This window comes from Triplophysa rosa, linkage group LG1 (assembly GCF_024868665.1).
Source record: "Triplophysa rosa linkage group LG1, Trosa_1v2, whole genome shotgun sequence".
NCBI lineage: Eukaryota > Metazoa > Chordata > Actinopteri > Cypriniformes > Nemacheilidae > Triplophysa > Triplophysa rosa.
Genome location: NC_079890.1, coordinates 3,171,160 through 3,187,899, shown reverse-complemented (window position 1 = coordinate 3,187,899; position 16,740 = coordinate 3,171,160). Strand labels below are relative to the sequence as shown.

The 16,740-nt window shown below is 39.9% G+C and overlaps 1 protein-coding gene and 1 pseudogene across 1 annotated transcript; both read left to right on the top strand.

Annotated features, from left to right (window-relative positions):
* The first annotated feature begins 2,907 nt into the window (after positions 1-2,907).
* saa (serum amyloid A) lies at positions 2,908-4,709 on the top strand. Its single transcript, XM_057341163.1, has 4 exons — positions 2,908-2,955; positions 3,119-3,216; positions 3,321-3,459; positions 3,635-4,709. Exons 2-4 carry the CDS (start codon positions 3,129-3,131, stop codon positions 3,768-3,770), a joined length of 363 nt encoding a protein of 120 aa, XP_057197146.1. The 5' UTR covers positions 2,908-2,955; positions 3,119-3,128; the 3' UTR covers positions 3,771-4,709.
* A 1,597-nt stretch (positions 4,710-6,306) lies between these two features.
* On the top strand, positions 6,307-10,773 carry LOC130554664 (E3 ubiquitin-protein ligase TRIM39-like; annotated as a pseudogene).
* Positions 10,774-16,740: the final 5,967 nt, after the last annotated feature.

Genomic DNA, 16,740 nt, shown 5'->3' with positions numbered 1-16,740 from the left:
ATAGCAACAAAACAAATATGAGGATGTGGTCAAACAGAAAGACATCACATATGATGTGCACAAAGAGACATTGATTGTGTTTTACAATGTGAGAGAGACATGTGTGCATCTCGACTGTACACGTGTGTAGAAGTGGGTCATTGAAGAGATCTGATTTCCTTTCATTCTTACAAACTTCTTACAAATCTATCTCCACAAAGTTTCATCTCTCTACCTTTAATAGTTAATTGATTTACAGTCTGATCAAATAGTCTTATTAGGCCATAAACCACTTCACCAACTTGACCCAGTTATCAGTTAATTGGATCAGTAATGTTTAAGTGACCATTTGTTTTAGTTTATGAAAATAAAGGTTCTTAAATGTTCTTTCGATGCCATAGAAGAACCAGTTTTAGTTTCACAAAGAACCATTCAGTCAAAGGTTCTTTAAAGATCAATCTCTTTCTTACATTTTTATTGTGAAGCTCCTTTTTTGCCACAAAGAACCTTTTGTGAAACCGAATGGTTCTTCGGATGTTAAAGGAACCATTTAGACAAATAAGGTTCTTCTATGGCATCTTTAATTTTAAGAGTATACACTTTAAAGTACCCGCCAGATCCCTACGCTCTGCAAACGAACGACGTCTTGTGGTGTCATCCCAAAAAGGTAAAAAATCTCTCTCACGCACCTTCTCTGGATCGGTTCCACATTTGTGGAATGATCTGCCCGCTGCTACAAGATCAGCAGATTCTGTGGCCATCTTTAAGAATCATCTGAAAACACATCTCTTCCGTCAGCACCTGACCGATCAGATCTGACTTCTATCTCTTTTCTGCTCTTTCTATCAAAAAACAATATATATATATACAGTATACATAAAACACTTAGCTTTGTATACTGTGGTAGGGTATATGAGACCCGTTTTATTGCACTAATGCTTTTTGTTGTCCTTATTTTGTTCTAATTGCTTCCATTGTTTACCTCATTTGAAGTCGCTTTGAATAAAAGCGTCTGCTAAATGACTAAATGTAAATGCAAAGCATACTCTCAGGAAAGATTATTAGTTTTATTCTGCAAGCATACTTGTAAGTTTTCTTTAAGTGAATTTTGCATACTTATAGCTTATTATTTATATGGTATTTTGGCTTTTTAGGCATACTACTGCGGTCCTGTTTAGGTATTCATTTTTATTTTTTAAAACACACCTTTAAGGGGTGGTTTCCCATACAGGTCTTAAAGGGATAGTTCATCCAAAAATGAAAATTCTGTCATCATTTACTCACGCTCATGTAATTTCATACCTTTATAAATTACTTTGCTCCGATGAACACAAAGAAGATATTTGGAAGAATGTTAGTCATTTTCAGTTCCGGGACATCATTGACTACAATAGTAGGAAGAATTAAATGGTAGTCAAAGGTGCCCGAGTACTCTTTGCTTTCCTAAATTCTTCTTGTAAGGTCTTTATATACTGAAGAATTAATTATGTGTATTACACTGACCAAAATTATAAACGCAACACTTTTGTTTTTGCCCCCATTTTTCATAAGCTGAACTCAAAGATCTAAGACTTGTTCTATGTACACAAAAGGCCTATTTCTCTCAAATACTGTTCACAAATCTGTCTAAATCTGTGTTAGTGAGCACTTCTCCTTTGCCGAGATAATCCATCCACCTCACAGATGTGGCATATCAAGATGCTGATTAGACAGGCTGACCTGATTTTGCCAAGTGGTTGATGTCCTCAGGACAACATATTTTGTTGACCTAAGGACAACATTTTTATAAATACAACCTAAACCCACACCAAACCCCAACCCTAACCATATCTTACCTCTAAAATTAGAGGGAAATGATAAGTGCGAAACAATGGTCTAGAAGCACTGGTTGTAGATTAAACTTAAAATAAACTGTAAACTTATTTCTGAAATCTGATTGGTTGATTTAAATGTTGTCCCAGGGTCAACATGATGTTGTCCTAAGGATATCAACCACTTGGCAAAAACAGGAGAGCCGATTAGACAGCATGATTATTGCACAGGTGTGCCTTAGGCTGGCCACAATAAACGGCCACTCTAAAATGTGCAGTTTTACTGTATTGGGGAGGTCCGGGGGCATCCGAAAACCAGTCAGTATCTGGTGTGACCACCATTTGCCAACACATCTCCTTCGCATAGAGTTGATCAAGGTTGTTGATTGTGGCCTGTGGAATGTTGGTCCACTCCTCTTCAATGGCTGTGCAGTCAGGTCGAGACCCCGATGAGGACGACGAGCATGCAGCTGAGCTTCCCTGAGACGGTTTCTGACAGTTTGTGCAGAAATTCTTTGGTTATGCAAACCGATTGTTGCAGCAGCTGTCCGGGTGGCTGCTCTCACATGATCTTGGTGGTGAAGATGCTGGATGTGGCGGTCCTGGGCTGGTGTGGTTACACGTGGTCTGCGGTTGTGAGGCCGGTTGGATGTACTGCCAAATTCTCTGAAACACCTTTGGAGATGGCTTATGGTAGTGAACATTCAATTCACGGGCAACAGCTCTGGTGGACATTCCTGCAGTCAGCATGCCAATTGCACGCTCCCTCAAAACTCCCAGGGGATTGCACACACTTAGAATCAAATGTATAAGATAATGCAATGTAAGTCGCTTTGGATAAAGGCGTCTGCCAAATGCATAAATGTAAATGTAATCATGCTGTCTAATCAGCATCTTGATATGCCACACCTGTGAGGTTATCTCGGCAAAGGAGAAGTGCTAAATAATCGTATATCAAATGGTGACACAAATACGTATTGACCTTAACAGTCTTCCCAGAAAGTGTTGCACAAAGCAGGACTTTCCGTCTTTGAGCAAATCAAATTTTCCTGGCTCAATCTCACACATCGCAGAGGGCAAAAATTCCACGTCCCGCCTAATCCGAGGTCTATATAATGTCCCTAGTTTTGTGAATATCTCACTAAATTTGGACAACAGGAGTGAGGTGAGACCAACTAGCCAACCGTTGTGTGTCTAGACAACCGTTTATGTCTGATCTCATAGATTGTGAACTGTTGTTATTTGAGGGGCTGTTAATATATTAATATTTATCTTTAAAGCGTGTGATACTTTAATCTGAAGGATTGTCTGTATTTGTAAATGTTCAGATTTACAAACATGAAGCTCATTCTTGCCGCGCTGGTGTTGGTTATGGTGGTCGGGGTGCAGGCGCAGTGGTACCGTTTCCCCGGACAAGCCGTCGGAGGTCAGTTCCAGTCGTCTTTGTTATTCCATTTACCTTGGTTTCACAAAAATAGGACTGAGGTCAATTCATGGCAAATATTAACTGGGTTTACGGTCCTTTTGTAGGTGCAAAGGACATGTGGCGTGCTTACAGTGATATGAAGGACGCCAATTGGAAGAATTCAGACAAGTATTTTCATGCACGTGGGAACTATGATGCAGCAAAAAGAGGCCCGGGAGGAAGATGGTCGGCCACGGTGATCAGGTGCGTGAACATGAGTATGAGTATTACAGCAATGATTTTATGTAATAGATGACATGGATTAAATAATGAACAAAAAGCAGTCTAATTTGCCAGAATACGTGTGAACCTACATTTTTGAAGTGCTGATGTTACTGGAAATCTGAAGAGAGATGTTCTCTTGTTGTGATGTTTGCAGTAACGGAAGAGAAGCAATCCAACGCGCCACTGGCCGGGGTCAAGACTCTGCGGCTGACCAGGAGGCCAATCGCTGGGGGAGAAACGGCAGGAACCCAAACCGCTACAGACCAAGAGGTCTTCCAAGAAAATACTGAGTCAAAATGACAATCATCAGCACGAGAGGACATTGCTGAATAGTTTTGACTGCACCTCTGGGATTACAGACGGAAAAAAGTCAATCATCTTTTTCATAGCTTTTGTCTATTTTTTCCAACATGTTTTCCCTATTCACGCTGATTTAATTTTGACTAAAATTTAGTCTTAATCTTCTAAATATACATATTTCAACGTCTTTAACACTTGTATTGCAATTCTGTAAATTAAAGAAAAAGTAAAATTAGACGTATCACTGCCGATCTGACTACCAAACTTTAAAGCCAGTCATATATGTGTTACAGGATCTCATATATTCAATTTAGATGAATGACCTTAGAAGAATCACGAATCATTACTCTTGACCATGTGTTTTTGACAGTAAAGGTGGATTCTTGTTTTCATTGCGATATTTGTGCCTCTTGCGCCATCTTCAGGCATTACTACGCATTGTCCTGTGATGCTTTTTCAAGAATGAGACACGAACTCTTAAAAATTAAAGTGTTGTCATCATTTATCTTTCAAAACCTGTAAAACTCTTTCTTCTCTTCACTTTGAGAAATGTCTAACTGGTTTTGCCCTTAAGGACTAGCTATGACTTTTTATTCAGTTCTAATAAACTTTATTTGAAGCATTAATTCAACAATTACGAGCCTGCATTATGACGCAATAGACACTTCATCTGGAAATAATAATATCTATTGCACAAAAAATACTGGAACGATCACAACGATTAAGATTTGTATCACTATCTGATACACAATAATTCTCAAAGATCAATATTTGTCTCACTGTATAATACACGATTATTTGTATTCTGTCACGCTTCACTTAGGTTTTACTACACCGAAAAGTCATTCATTTAAAGTCATAGGCCTACTTATATAAAGTTTTACATGGGTTTAATTGAAAGTCAATGTTTCTGTTTCTGATCTGTTTTCACCCCCTTCAATAAAATGAAAAGAAACAATTGAGTTTAATTAGTAATACTTAATAGTTTATTATTATCACGTGACCACGTAAAATCGTATAATTATGTCATTATTTTCTCACCCTTTCACCATTTCAAACCCGTTTAACCTTTTTCTGCAGAACATTTCTGCAGATATTTCTTCAAAATATCTTCTTTTGTGTTCTGCAGAAGAAAGAAAGTCACACAGGTTTGAAATACAAGAGGGTGAGTAAATGATGACAGAATTTTCATTTTTGGGTGAACTATCACTTTAAAGCACCATATTGAATAACCACAAATTTCTTGAGAGTGACGATGAAGGGTAAGATTTTACAACTTGAATTTTGGTCTGTTCTTTTATCTAAAGCATTTTACTTCGGATTTTTACCGAATATAATGAGATGAACATAAAGAATTTATGAACGTTTTTTTATTCATGATTTTTCAACATTTCGAGACGTCTAAGCAAGTAGGCTATATATGTTTTCCATCTCATTCAAGCTTTAGTGCAGCTCATTTTGAACGTCACGAATCAAATGGTTCATCATTTGGAATCAGGTGAGACCTCAAGCTTAGCTATTTTTAAATCTCACCTCATACAGATCCATATTTACATTTGCAGCAGCTCCACACAAGTGAAAATGTGGGAGGAGCTACAGTATAAACATCACCACAGGTGAGCGAGACCTTTCAGTGAAAATTAAACTAAACTGACGAACAACAATCTGCAAGTCTTTAAACACTTTATTTCTTCAAAAGCAAGATATCTGAGACTTTTAAAGATGTACATGATCACAGCTGACTCATTCACAGGTAACATGATGAAATATATGAAAAATTCCTCTGAACAACCATGTAACGTTGGTGTTTTGTTCAGTGGGGTGTGTGTCGAGAGCACATTAGACGAAACCAGATTAATACACGAGTTAAACTAGTTAAACTACACTGAAATGTTAACAGGATTTTATTAAGCATACTGCCAGTGGTCACCAACCCTGTCCCTGAAGATCGACCGTCCTGCAGACTGCATCTCCAACCCTGCTTCAGCACACCTGTCTGTGATTATCAAGCAAACCTGAACACCTTGATTAGATAGTTCAGGTGTGTTTGATTGGGGTTAGAGCTGAAATCTTCAGGACGGTCGATCTCCAGGAGCAGGGTTGGTGACCACTGCGTAGACTGTTTTATTGTAACTTGTAAGCTCTTCTAAAGTTTAGTGTTTGTTGTTATTGTGTCACACGACTAACAGACTTAAAGAAACAGGAAGTGTGTGAACTACAGACAGAATAAGAAACATTTTTTGCAAACACTTTTTTTTTAATGTGTTTTATGCTCTGAATTATGGCATATACTGTAGTTAAATCTGTTTGATGTGATACTGTGAAATGTGATTTGTGTTGTTACTCTTTTCTAAAATGATTTAAAGAGAAGACGTGCAATGGCAGAACCAACATCACCAAAACCAAGAAGGACGAGGAGACGCAGTATGAGTGATCCTCAATGTAAGCGCCGTCCTCTAACCACTGAGCAACAGGAACACATCTCATGTTTACAGTCTTATTGCATTATTAAAATGAAGAATCTGTCTGTGATAAACATTCATGATTTCTCTGTGTTTCTCAGTTCTGTCTTTGTCCTGTGTTTGTCTGACGGAGGAGCTTCAGTGTTCTGTGTGTCTGGATGTGTTCAGTGATCCAGTCAGCACTCCATGTGGACACAACTTCTGCAGGAGCTGTCTGAAACAGTGCTGGGACATCAGTCTCATCTGCTCGTGTCCGATGTGTAAAGAAACCTTCAGTAAAAGACCAGACCTCAAGATCAACACCACACTTAAACAGCTTGCGCTGCACTTTAAGGAAAAGTTCAGTCTGACAAGATCTGAAGTTCTCTGTGACATCTGTGATGAAAGAAAGCTGAAAGCCCTGAAGTCCTGTCTGGTGTGTCAGGCATCTTACTGTGAAACTCACCTGGAGCTTCATCAGAAAATGACGTTAAAGAAACACAAACTGATGGATCCTGTGGAGAATATAAAGGACTATATATGTCAGAAACACGAGAGACCTCTGGAGCTCTTCTGTAGAGATGATCAGACGTGTGTGTGTGTGTTTTGTACCGATGGAGACCACAAGACTCACAACACTGTTCCTCTAGAGGAGATGAGTAAAGACAAGAAGGTTTGAGTTAATAACAACATTAAAACATGATTTAATAACCTGTTTACCTGTGATAAAACGTGTCTGTGTGTTGCTGTCTGTCTGCAGACTCAACTGAAGAAGACACAGACAGACGTTCAGCAGATGATCCAGGAGAGAATCAAGAAGATTCAAGACATCAAACACTCAGCCGAACTCAGAAAAGTGAGTTGAAGATGTTTGTGTTATAAATAAAGATGATGAATGAGAATGTCAAGCGTGTTGTTTCAGAGAAGCACGGATGAGGAGAAAGCAGCTAGTGTTGAGGTGTTCAGCGCTCTGATCAGATCCATTGAGAGACGTCAGACTGAGCTGCTGGAGATGATGGACGAGCAGCAGAAAGCAGCAGAGAAACAGGATGAAGATCTCATTAAAGATCTGGAGCAGGAGATCACTGAGCTGAAGTGGAGAGACAGTGAGCTGGAGCAGCTCTCACACACTGACCATCATCTCCACCTCCTACAGGTCAGTCTCTCTCTCAATTTCAGTTTCAATTTAAGTGTGCTTTATTGGCATGACAAAATGTACATTCGTATTGCCAAAGCATTTGCAGCTGGGCTGCGTACAAATAGTGCAAGTATGTAAACAAACAAACGAAAAGAAATGTATAAATGCGCAACACGAGGTTCGAATGCGCGACCTCTTGTAGCCCTTATATCATGTGTGCCACTCAGTTATCATGCTTAACTTGGCATCCCGAGGAGAGCTATCAGAGGTTCAAACATTGACATGTGCCAATCCCGAAGGGGCTGAATCAAGAGCGTAGAGCAAAATTAGCAGAAATACAGTGTATAGGAGAACAAATGTTTGAAGTGACTGAGTCATTTTCTACCTAGTTTCTGTTTGATTATATTTATATGTATTATAAACCACTTTACATTGCACTACATACATTGCACTTTATTTTATTTTATTTCATTACTAAAATGACATTACATTTCGTTTGTTTACATACTTGGACTATTATCATCCAATCGTGACAGAATTGTAATCGCAGGAATCCATAGACACCGAGATCTCGGTTTTCTGACAAACATTTCAAAAGTTACGAGCAAAAATAGCCATTTTTCAAATCTCGCGACCTATAGGTGGCGCTGTTCCACATTTTGGCAAAGACCCCCAGTCTGAGGTGTCGATGAAGCGTACTAAGTTTCTTACCGATGGATCAATAAGTGTTTGAGATACGGCCTAAGATCCATTTTTGGGTCAACTTTGAAAAGTTTGTGGCGTCGTAACTTTTGAGCAACAGCAAAAATCTCCATTCCGGAGCATCTCTTCTATGCGGCTCCGTCCAAAGATTGTCCCAGCCGATTTTTGTGACAATCAGTCACAATTTCTAGGACTAGAAGCGAAAAAACGCAATACTGTACTTTTCAAGATGGCCGCTACTGTAATGGGTGGAGTCTTAGTGTAAGGCATGGAATGGGATGAGTGTGAAGAGTGCGTGACGTGTGCCGAGTAGAATTTTTGTACATCAATGGGTTCAAAAGTTACAGCCGTTTGAAAAGTGCATTTTTGAACTGCTGGTGGTTCTATAGAGTGAGTGCTAGAGACCCCATACTTGGTCACAGGACTAATGAATACCACCTCTACGAGTGTGCCAATTTTCACCATTTTCCTACGTATGGTTCATAGGGCTACCATTGGTTAAGAATAATAATAATACTGACAAGAACAATAGAGGCCATAGCCCCTTCGGGGCTTGGCCCCTAATAATAATACTAACAGAAGCAAAAGAAGCCCTAATAAAGTGTGATGTACTGTATGTAGTGCAACTTAAAGCAACAACGAGCCGTTTTGGTGTATGGTTACCCCATGTAGTGGTTTTTGTAACAACCCATGTCCCTCTGAAGTGTGACAGTTTTAGCTGCATGTTAAAATAATGATGAGCTAAGCTGACCAAATATGATTCTCCACCAGATCTATCAAGATCACATCCATGAAATGAGTTATTTAAAACATCAATTTCAGTCAAGGAATTATTTTAGCTCAAAGGAAAATACGTATAATAATCATTATTAAATATACATATTTTACAGTCTCTGATTAGTAATATAAAGCATAACAATACTTGTATGTATTCGTCCAGCAAATGCATCAATGATATTATACACTTTACGTTATCTCATGGCCATAAGTAATGACTTTACCAAACAGGATTTAGAGCAAAGGTAGCGTAAATCAAACACAGTTTAAGGGACCAAGTATATGAGTTGAGCACATAAAACCCATCACAAGTGAATATATGGTTGTTTATTAAACGTTACTCTACATGGTAAACATAATGATGATCGCATAAACACAAACAATACATGAAACACAAACGCACTAGGGAGCGCGGAGAAAAAAAGAGAGAGAGAGAGAGAGAAAGAGAGAGAGTATGGCCGCGAGGCAGGTAAAACATTTCTGAACACCAATAACAATCATCTTTAACAAAGAGGCACGAACTTAACGCAGCTATTCTCTATATAGAATTGGATACTTGCGAGCTCTGTGCTGGACCAATATCCATATGCGCGTGGAGAGATGGAAATGTTCAAATGGTTTCAGAATGCAGTCCTGCTGAAAGGTTCCGGGCCTCGAGATCGGCCGCATGGCTCAGCCAGGTGTGCGAGGCAGCAAAAGGTCGAAAAACGGCTCGTTGTTGCTTTAAAGTGGTTTAATATATGTAAATATATAAAAACAGAAATTGAGTATATTTTAAACAAAGATTTATAAAAGCAAAATAAACATTTAAGTAGCAGATGTTATGTTACAGACATATATTGGAAGCATCAGGTCAGGGCAGATTCATTGTTTTCTCTTTTGTTGTGACAGGCAGACACATATTGTGCAGCTAACACACATGCTCTGTCTCTCCTGCTGTAGATTGACTCATCCCTGTACAGACCTCCACACACCAAGAACTGGTCTGAGATCAGTATGAAGAGTGATGTGAGTGTGGAGACTCTGAGGAGAGCTCTGACTCAACTGCAGGAGACTCTACATGACAAACTCACTCAAACTGGTAAAACATCTGCTATAGAAATATAGTTACAAATCCTTGTTATCTGTCATTGGTTATAGGTTTCTTAGTTAATTTATTCATGATGTGTTATTGTGATTTGTGTTGACAGTGTTGAGGAAGATGCAGCAGTATGCAGGTACAATGTGTGATCTTCACATTCACTAACAATAATACTTGACATACACATACTCACCTCTACAGTTATAAACACATCAACATCTTCATATTGATTCATATTCTCTGATCTCTCTCTCAGTGGATGTGACTCTGGATCCTGATACAGCTCATCCAAATCTCATCCTGTCTGAAGATGGAAAACAAGTGTAACCTGGAGACATTAGACATGAACTCCCAGATAATCCAGAGAGATTTGATAAATGTGTCTGTGTTCTGGGAAAAGAGGGATTCTCCTCAGGGAGATTTTATTTTGAGGTTCAGGTGAAGGAGAAAACTGAATGGGATTTAGGAGTGGTCAGAGAATCTGTTAACAGGAAGGGAATGATCACAATGAGTCCTCAGGATGGACACTGGGCTGTGATGCTGAGGGATGAGAATGATTATTGTGCCTGTGCTGGTCCCCGTGTCTCTCTGTGTCTGAGAGTGAGTCCACAGAAGGTGGGGGTGTTTGTGGATTATGAGGAGGGTCTGGTCTGTTTTGATGATGTGGACAACAGATCTCATATCTACTCTTTCACTGGTCAAACTTTCACTGAGAAACTCTTTCCATACTTCAGCCCATGTCTTAATAATGAAGGTAAAAATTCAGCCCCACTGATCATCTCGCCTGTTCATTACAACAAATGAATTTACACACATACTGTAAAATACTACATAAAATCAAAGTTTTGTAGAATAATAAATATTTGTGGAAAATATCACCCCAATATTATCTCTCAAAATCTGAAATGATTACAAATTGAATTGTCTACAAAATATGATTAATTTATGATTAATTAACTGAATACATTTCTATAATTGTCTGATTATTGTCTTTCAGCTTTAAATTCTTGTGCCAGGTTTGATATTCAGATCTCAGGTTTATTTTCATATATAGGTTTCTTTTTTAAATGTAAGATACTGTGTATATATATAAGTTCCTGTTGATCCGAAAGTTACTGTATCTTCAGATTTGAACAAATGAAAACATTACAGAAAATTAATTTGTGCTTTTTTAATCATATAAAAGCCAGGTTTGAACAGACATCTCTATTTTCCCATCCCATTTTGCATCCTTTTGATATTAAACATCTAAAAGGTCTCTTGAACTCGTCTCAACTGTTTTACTAAATGACCCAGCATTTTTCTATCAGCATCAACAGGTGAAGCAGAGACATGGAATAACAAGAAGCTTTGCTAAAATGTTTACACGCTGTCATGGTTCTGCCACGAGACCAAGAAAGACATGACAAGAGAGGCAGAACCATGACGGAACCCCATGTTTCATGTGGAGGGAGGTAATTTTGGCCCTTTTGGCTTGCCATACTCTCTCCGGTCGTCTCTGTTCCCGCCCACTCATCTCCTCGTTATTCCTCGTTTATTGTTTCATTCCCTTCACCTGTTCCCCTCTTGATTTATCCCCTTTATAATGCCCTTGTGTTTTCTGTCCCGTGCTGGTTCATTGTCATTCGTGTTATTTGTCTGGTGAGTTCTTGTTCCCTGTCAAATCTAGTTTAGTTAATTGTAGTCCTTGTTTATGTTATCTCCAGTCTGGTTTCAGTGTAGTTAGTCTTAGTCCTGTCTTGTCATGTCGTGATCTTCCCTTGTTTTATTATGTTACCCCCTCATGAGTTTTTGTTTTGTTTTATTATTAAAATGTCTTGTTAACCCCTTACCCGCTGTCTGCATTTGGGTTCTCTGTCCTTGCACCTCACCAATTCATGACAGAATGAACCAGCCATTCCAGGACCCAGCAGACAGAGGATCGTGCGGGGTGGTTGATGCCACCGGGTTCCCCTCCAGGGTCGGAGCCGCCGGACTGCCCTCCAGGGTCGGAGCTGAAGGGCTCCCGTCCAGGGTCGAGGCCGCCGGGCTCCTTTCCAGGGTTGAGGCTGTCGGATTCCCCTCCAGGGTAGAGGCTGCCGGTGTCCTGTCCCACCACAGATCCCCTGGCTCTCCAGCCGGTCATCCAGTCCGGTGCAGCCGGTCGTCCAGTCCGGTGCAGCCGGCAATCCAGCCAGCAATCCAGTCCGTGTCAGCCGGCAATCCAGTCCGTGTCCTTGTGTGGACTTTTGTGTTCCCCTGTTTTGCCTTTGTCTGGACTTCCTCCTCGGACTCTTGTGTTTTTGTATTGTATTTATCATGTTGCCTTGTTTTTGTCTGTGTTGTTGTCTGTCTAGTCCTGTTAGTTGCCTTGAGGAGCGTCAGGTTGCCGCTCCTCAAGGAGGGGCTTCTGTCACAGTTCTGCCACGAGACCAAGAAAGACATGACAAGAGAGGCAGAACCATGACGGAACCCCATGTTTCATGTGGAGGGAGTTAATTTTGGCCCTTTTGGCTTGCCATACTCTCTCCGGTCGTCTCTGTTCCCGCCCTCTCATCTCCTCGTTATTGCTCGTTTATTGTTTCATGCCCTTCCTGTTCCCCTCTTGATTTATCCCCTTTATAATGCCCTTGTGTTTTCTGTCCCGTGCTGGTTCATTGTCATTCGTGTTATTTGTCTGGTGAGTTCTTGTTCCCTGTCAAATCTAGTTTAGTTAATTGTAGTCCTTGTTTATGTTATCTCCAGTCTGGTTTCAGTGTAGTTAGTCTTAGTCCTGTCTTGTCATGTCGTGATCTTCCCTCGTTTTATTATGTTACCCCCTCGTGGGTTTTTGTCTTGTTTTATTATTAAAATGTCTTGTTAACCCCTTACCTGCTGTCTGCGTTTGGGTCCTCTGTCCTTGCACCTCACCAATTCATGACACATGCTCCAGATCGAGATCGTGAACACATCTTCTGTTCTCCTCTCAGATCTCTCATGGAGTTAACTGTAATGTCCTGATTTCACAAATGAATGTCATGAGATGATGTAGGGCAGTATTACCAGCAGCAGCAGGATGAGAGTGAACTGTGAGGACACATCACCTCCTGTACCCTTGATGTTCACGCTGAACCTTCAGTCCTCACAATATCTAGATCATAGACAATAGATCTGGCATCCAGAAATCAACCATGACTTTTTGTTCAGTTCTAATCATACCCCTTACCCGCTGTCTGCATTTGGGTCCTCTGTCCTTGCACCTCACCAATTCATGACAGAATGAACCAGCCATTCCAGGACCCAGCAGACAGAGGATCGTGCGGGGTGGTTGATGCCACCGGGTTCCCCTCCAGGGTCGGAGCCGCCGGACTTCCCTCCAGGGTCGGAGCCGCCGGACTTCCCTCCAGGGTCGTGGCCGCCGGGCTCCCGTCCAGGGTCGGGGCCGCCGGGCTGCCGTCCAGGGTCGAGGCCGCCGGGCTCCTTTCCAGGGTCGAGGCCGTCGGATTCCCCTCCAGGGTAGAGGCTGCCGGTGTCCTGTCCCACCACAGATCCCCTGGCTCTCCAGCCAGTCATCCAGTCCGGTGCAGCCGGCAATCCAGCCAGCAATCCTGTCCGTGTCAGCCGGCAATCCAGTCCGTGTCCTTGTGTGGACTTTTATGTTCCCCTGTTTTGCCTTTGTCTGGACTTCCTCCTCGGACTCTTGTGTTTTTGTATTGTATTTATCATGTTGCCTTTTTTTTGTCTGTGTCGTTGTCTGTCTAGTCCTGTTAGTTGCCTTGAGGAGCGTCAGGTTGCCGCTCCTTAAGGAGGGGCTTCTGTCACGGTTCTGCCACGAGACCAAGAAAGACATGACAAGAGAGGCAGAACCATGACGGAACCCCATGTTTCATGTGGAGGGAGTTAATTTTGGCCCTTTTGGCTTGCCATACTCTCTCCGGTCTCGTCTCTGTTCCCGCCCTCTCATCTCCTCGTTATTGCACGTTTATTGTTTCATGCCCTTCACCTGTTCCCCTCTTGATTTATCCCCTTTATAATGCCCTTGTGTTTTCTGTTCTGTGCTGGTTCATTGTCATTCGTGTTATTTGTCTGGTGAGTTCTTGTTCCCTGTCAAGTCTAGTTTAGTTAATTGTAGTCCTTGTTTGTTATCTCCAGTCTGGTTTCAGTGTAGTTAGCCTTAGTCCTGTCTTGTCATGTCGTGATCTTCCCTTGTTCTATTATGTTACCCCCTCATGGGTTTTTGTTTTGTTTTGTTTTGTTTTATTAAAATGTCTTGTTAACCCCTTACCCGCTGTCTGCGTTTGGGTCCTCTGTCCTTGCACCTCACCAGTTCATGACACATGCTCCAGATCGAGATCGTGAACACATCTTCTGTTCTCCTCTCAGATCTCTCATGGAGTAAACTGTAATGTCCTGATTTCACAAATGAATGTCATGAGATGATGTAGGGCAGTATTATCAGCAGCAGCAGGATGAGAGTAAACTGTGAGGACACATCACCTCCTGTACCCTTGATGTTCACGCTGAACCTTCAGTCCTCACAATATCTAGATCATAGACAATAGATCTGGCATCCAGAAATCAACCATGACTTTTTGTTCAGTTCTAATCAACTTTATTTAAAGTATTAATTCAACAATCACGAGCCTGCATTATTAAGCAATAGACCTGTAGACTTACGGAAGTGGGATAAAGATCGATAACGTAGTGCTGTTTCCGCTAGTAATCATCTAATCAGACCTCCGCTTCGACTCCTGCGCAACACACACACGTGTACATGCAGGCGCGTGCTTATAATAATAATTTCACGTTAAACGTAATCACGTTAGCTTCTTTAAAAGCTTAAATTGATGCTCTGTTGTGATCAACTGCACAGCAAAATCGCCAGTGTTAAAAAGGTCAAATTAACACTCACAGTGTTTATATAATCCACACCAGAGTGTGAATTATATATACACGGTGCGTGTTAATTTGACCTTTTTTTAACACTGGCAATTTTACTGTGTGATCTCATTTATTATGTGCTGTGTGTGTGCCCTTTATCATCACCATTAATATCTATAAACACCAAAAATGAAATTACTAGAGCACAAAATTGTTTGCAAGAGTAGGCCTACAAATTTCATCATCTAGTCACTTAATTTTTCTCTCAAAATACCACCGCCAATAGAATTAAAAAATGTGACTCTTATTATTTTTAACTTTTCAGAAAGTGTTATTTTGTATTATGATAATTCGATATATTAAGCTATGTGTATATATACCATAATGGCATAAAAGTCATATTGGTTTGGTGGGTTTTAAGTATGAGCCCATCTTCTTTCAAGTCATTCCATGATCCATGTGCTGCATATGGAAATAATAATAGTGACACAAATATGTATCTATTATTTACCTATCTAAAACTTATATGATGCACTGCACATGTACAACATTTTTCTTATTCTAAAATGTGTTTTACATTGATAAAATGTTTTATTTAGATGTTATGAAAGAATCTCTTTTATGTACATATTTCAACTTTTGAATGACTGGATTTCATTCCAGCCAATACAACAAAATATGAACCAAAGGGCATTTTGAAAACCAGTGTTTCTGTTTTTAACCTGGCTAATAGTAAATGACACTCTGCTTTAACAAAAATTTAATTTAAGTAGTATTACTCAAGCAACAAAGGTTACCACAGAGTTTATTAATGTCACATGTAACATCACACTTGGTTGCTTACAAGTTATAGCAACTTATCAAAATAATATGTTAAAATGACTTAAATAGCCAATTAAACTTTTAAAAAATTAGTTGCATTATAGCTGACTCCACTGTATCTACCCTATATAGACCAATCATTTGTTTGCTAACAGTCTGTGGGCGGAGCTGAACTGGTGGCAGAAAGCATCTAAATTATTGTTCTTATATAACTAACGTTACATAATTCATTTTGCATTTGTGTGTGATAAACTGTATAGAAAACCTTACCTGAAATAAAATAAACACAGAGAAACGAGTATTCCAAATGATTTATTCAGTCCAGCCTGTTCGTTTAATGGCTTGTTTAGCTTAAAATGTCATATTCAACAACGGAATTCCATAGGAAATAACACCATAATTTTTGCCATTCCTATTCTGATATTCAATAACACGAAAACACATTTTTGAAGGAATTGTCTCCTACGTTTCGTTCATTGCTTTGTTTCCACTGTTTTTCTGCCACCAGTATGCACGCGCAGCTGGCAGTGACGTTATCGTGACGTCGACTCCAAATTGGTCTATATGAGCTTTGCACATGTAAAAGTAAAGAAAATAATTTTTACTTTAATAAAAAAATGATGATGTGAATCTCCTTAATAGTTTAACTAAAACAGCTTGTGTCCATTCAGCTTCAAAATAAATTACAGTAATGAGAATAAATCATGTTCAATTAATATAATCTATTCAAGTGAATGATTCATGTTCAGTTACAGTATTACATTGTTTCTTTAAGTTAGTCCAAAGTTATGTTTTTTCAGCGTATGTGACAAACTGAAGTATTTGGATGTCTTGAGGCTACTTGTAGTCAAATACATACATCCACTATATTGAGGATTGTCCCAGATGTACCTGCCACCTGTACAACAAAACATGCTTTTTTATATTTAGCTAGTTTTACACCATCTGTAAACCTGGTTTACTTGTTTTTCAGTAGTTGGCTAATATTCGGGTAAATGAAAGTAAGGTCTCACCTGAAGTCAATGTCGGGTCAGTGGTGATAATTTCCTCATAATACCAACATTCTTCAAAATATCTTCTTTTGTGTTCTGCAGAAGAAAGAAAGTCACACAGGTTTGAAATACAAGAGGGTGAGTAAATGATGACAGAATTTTCATTTT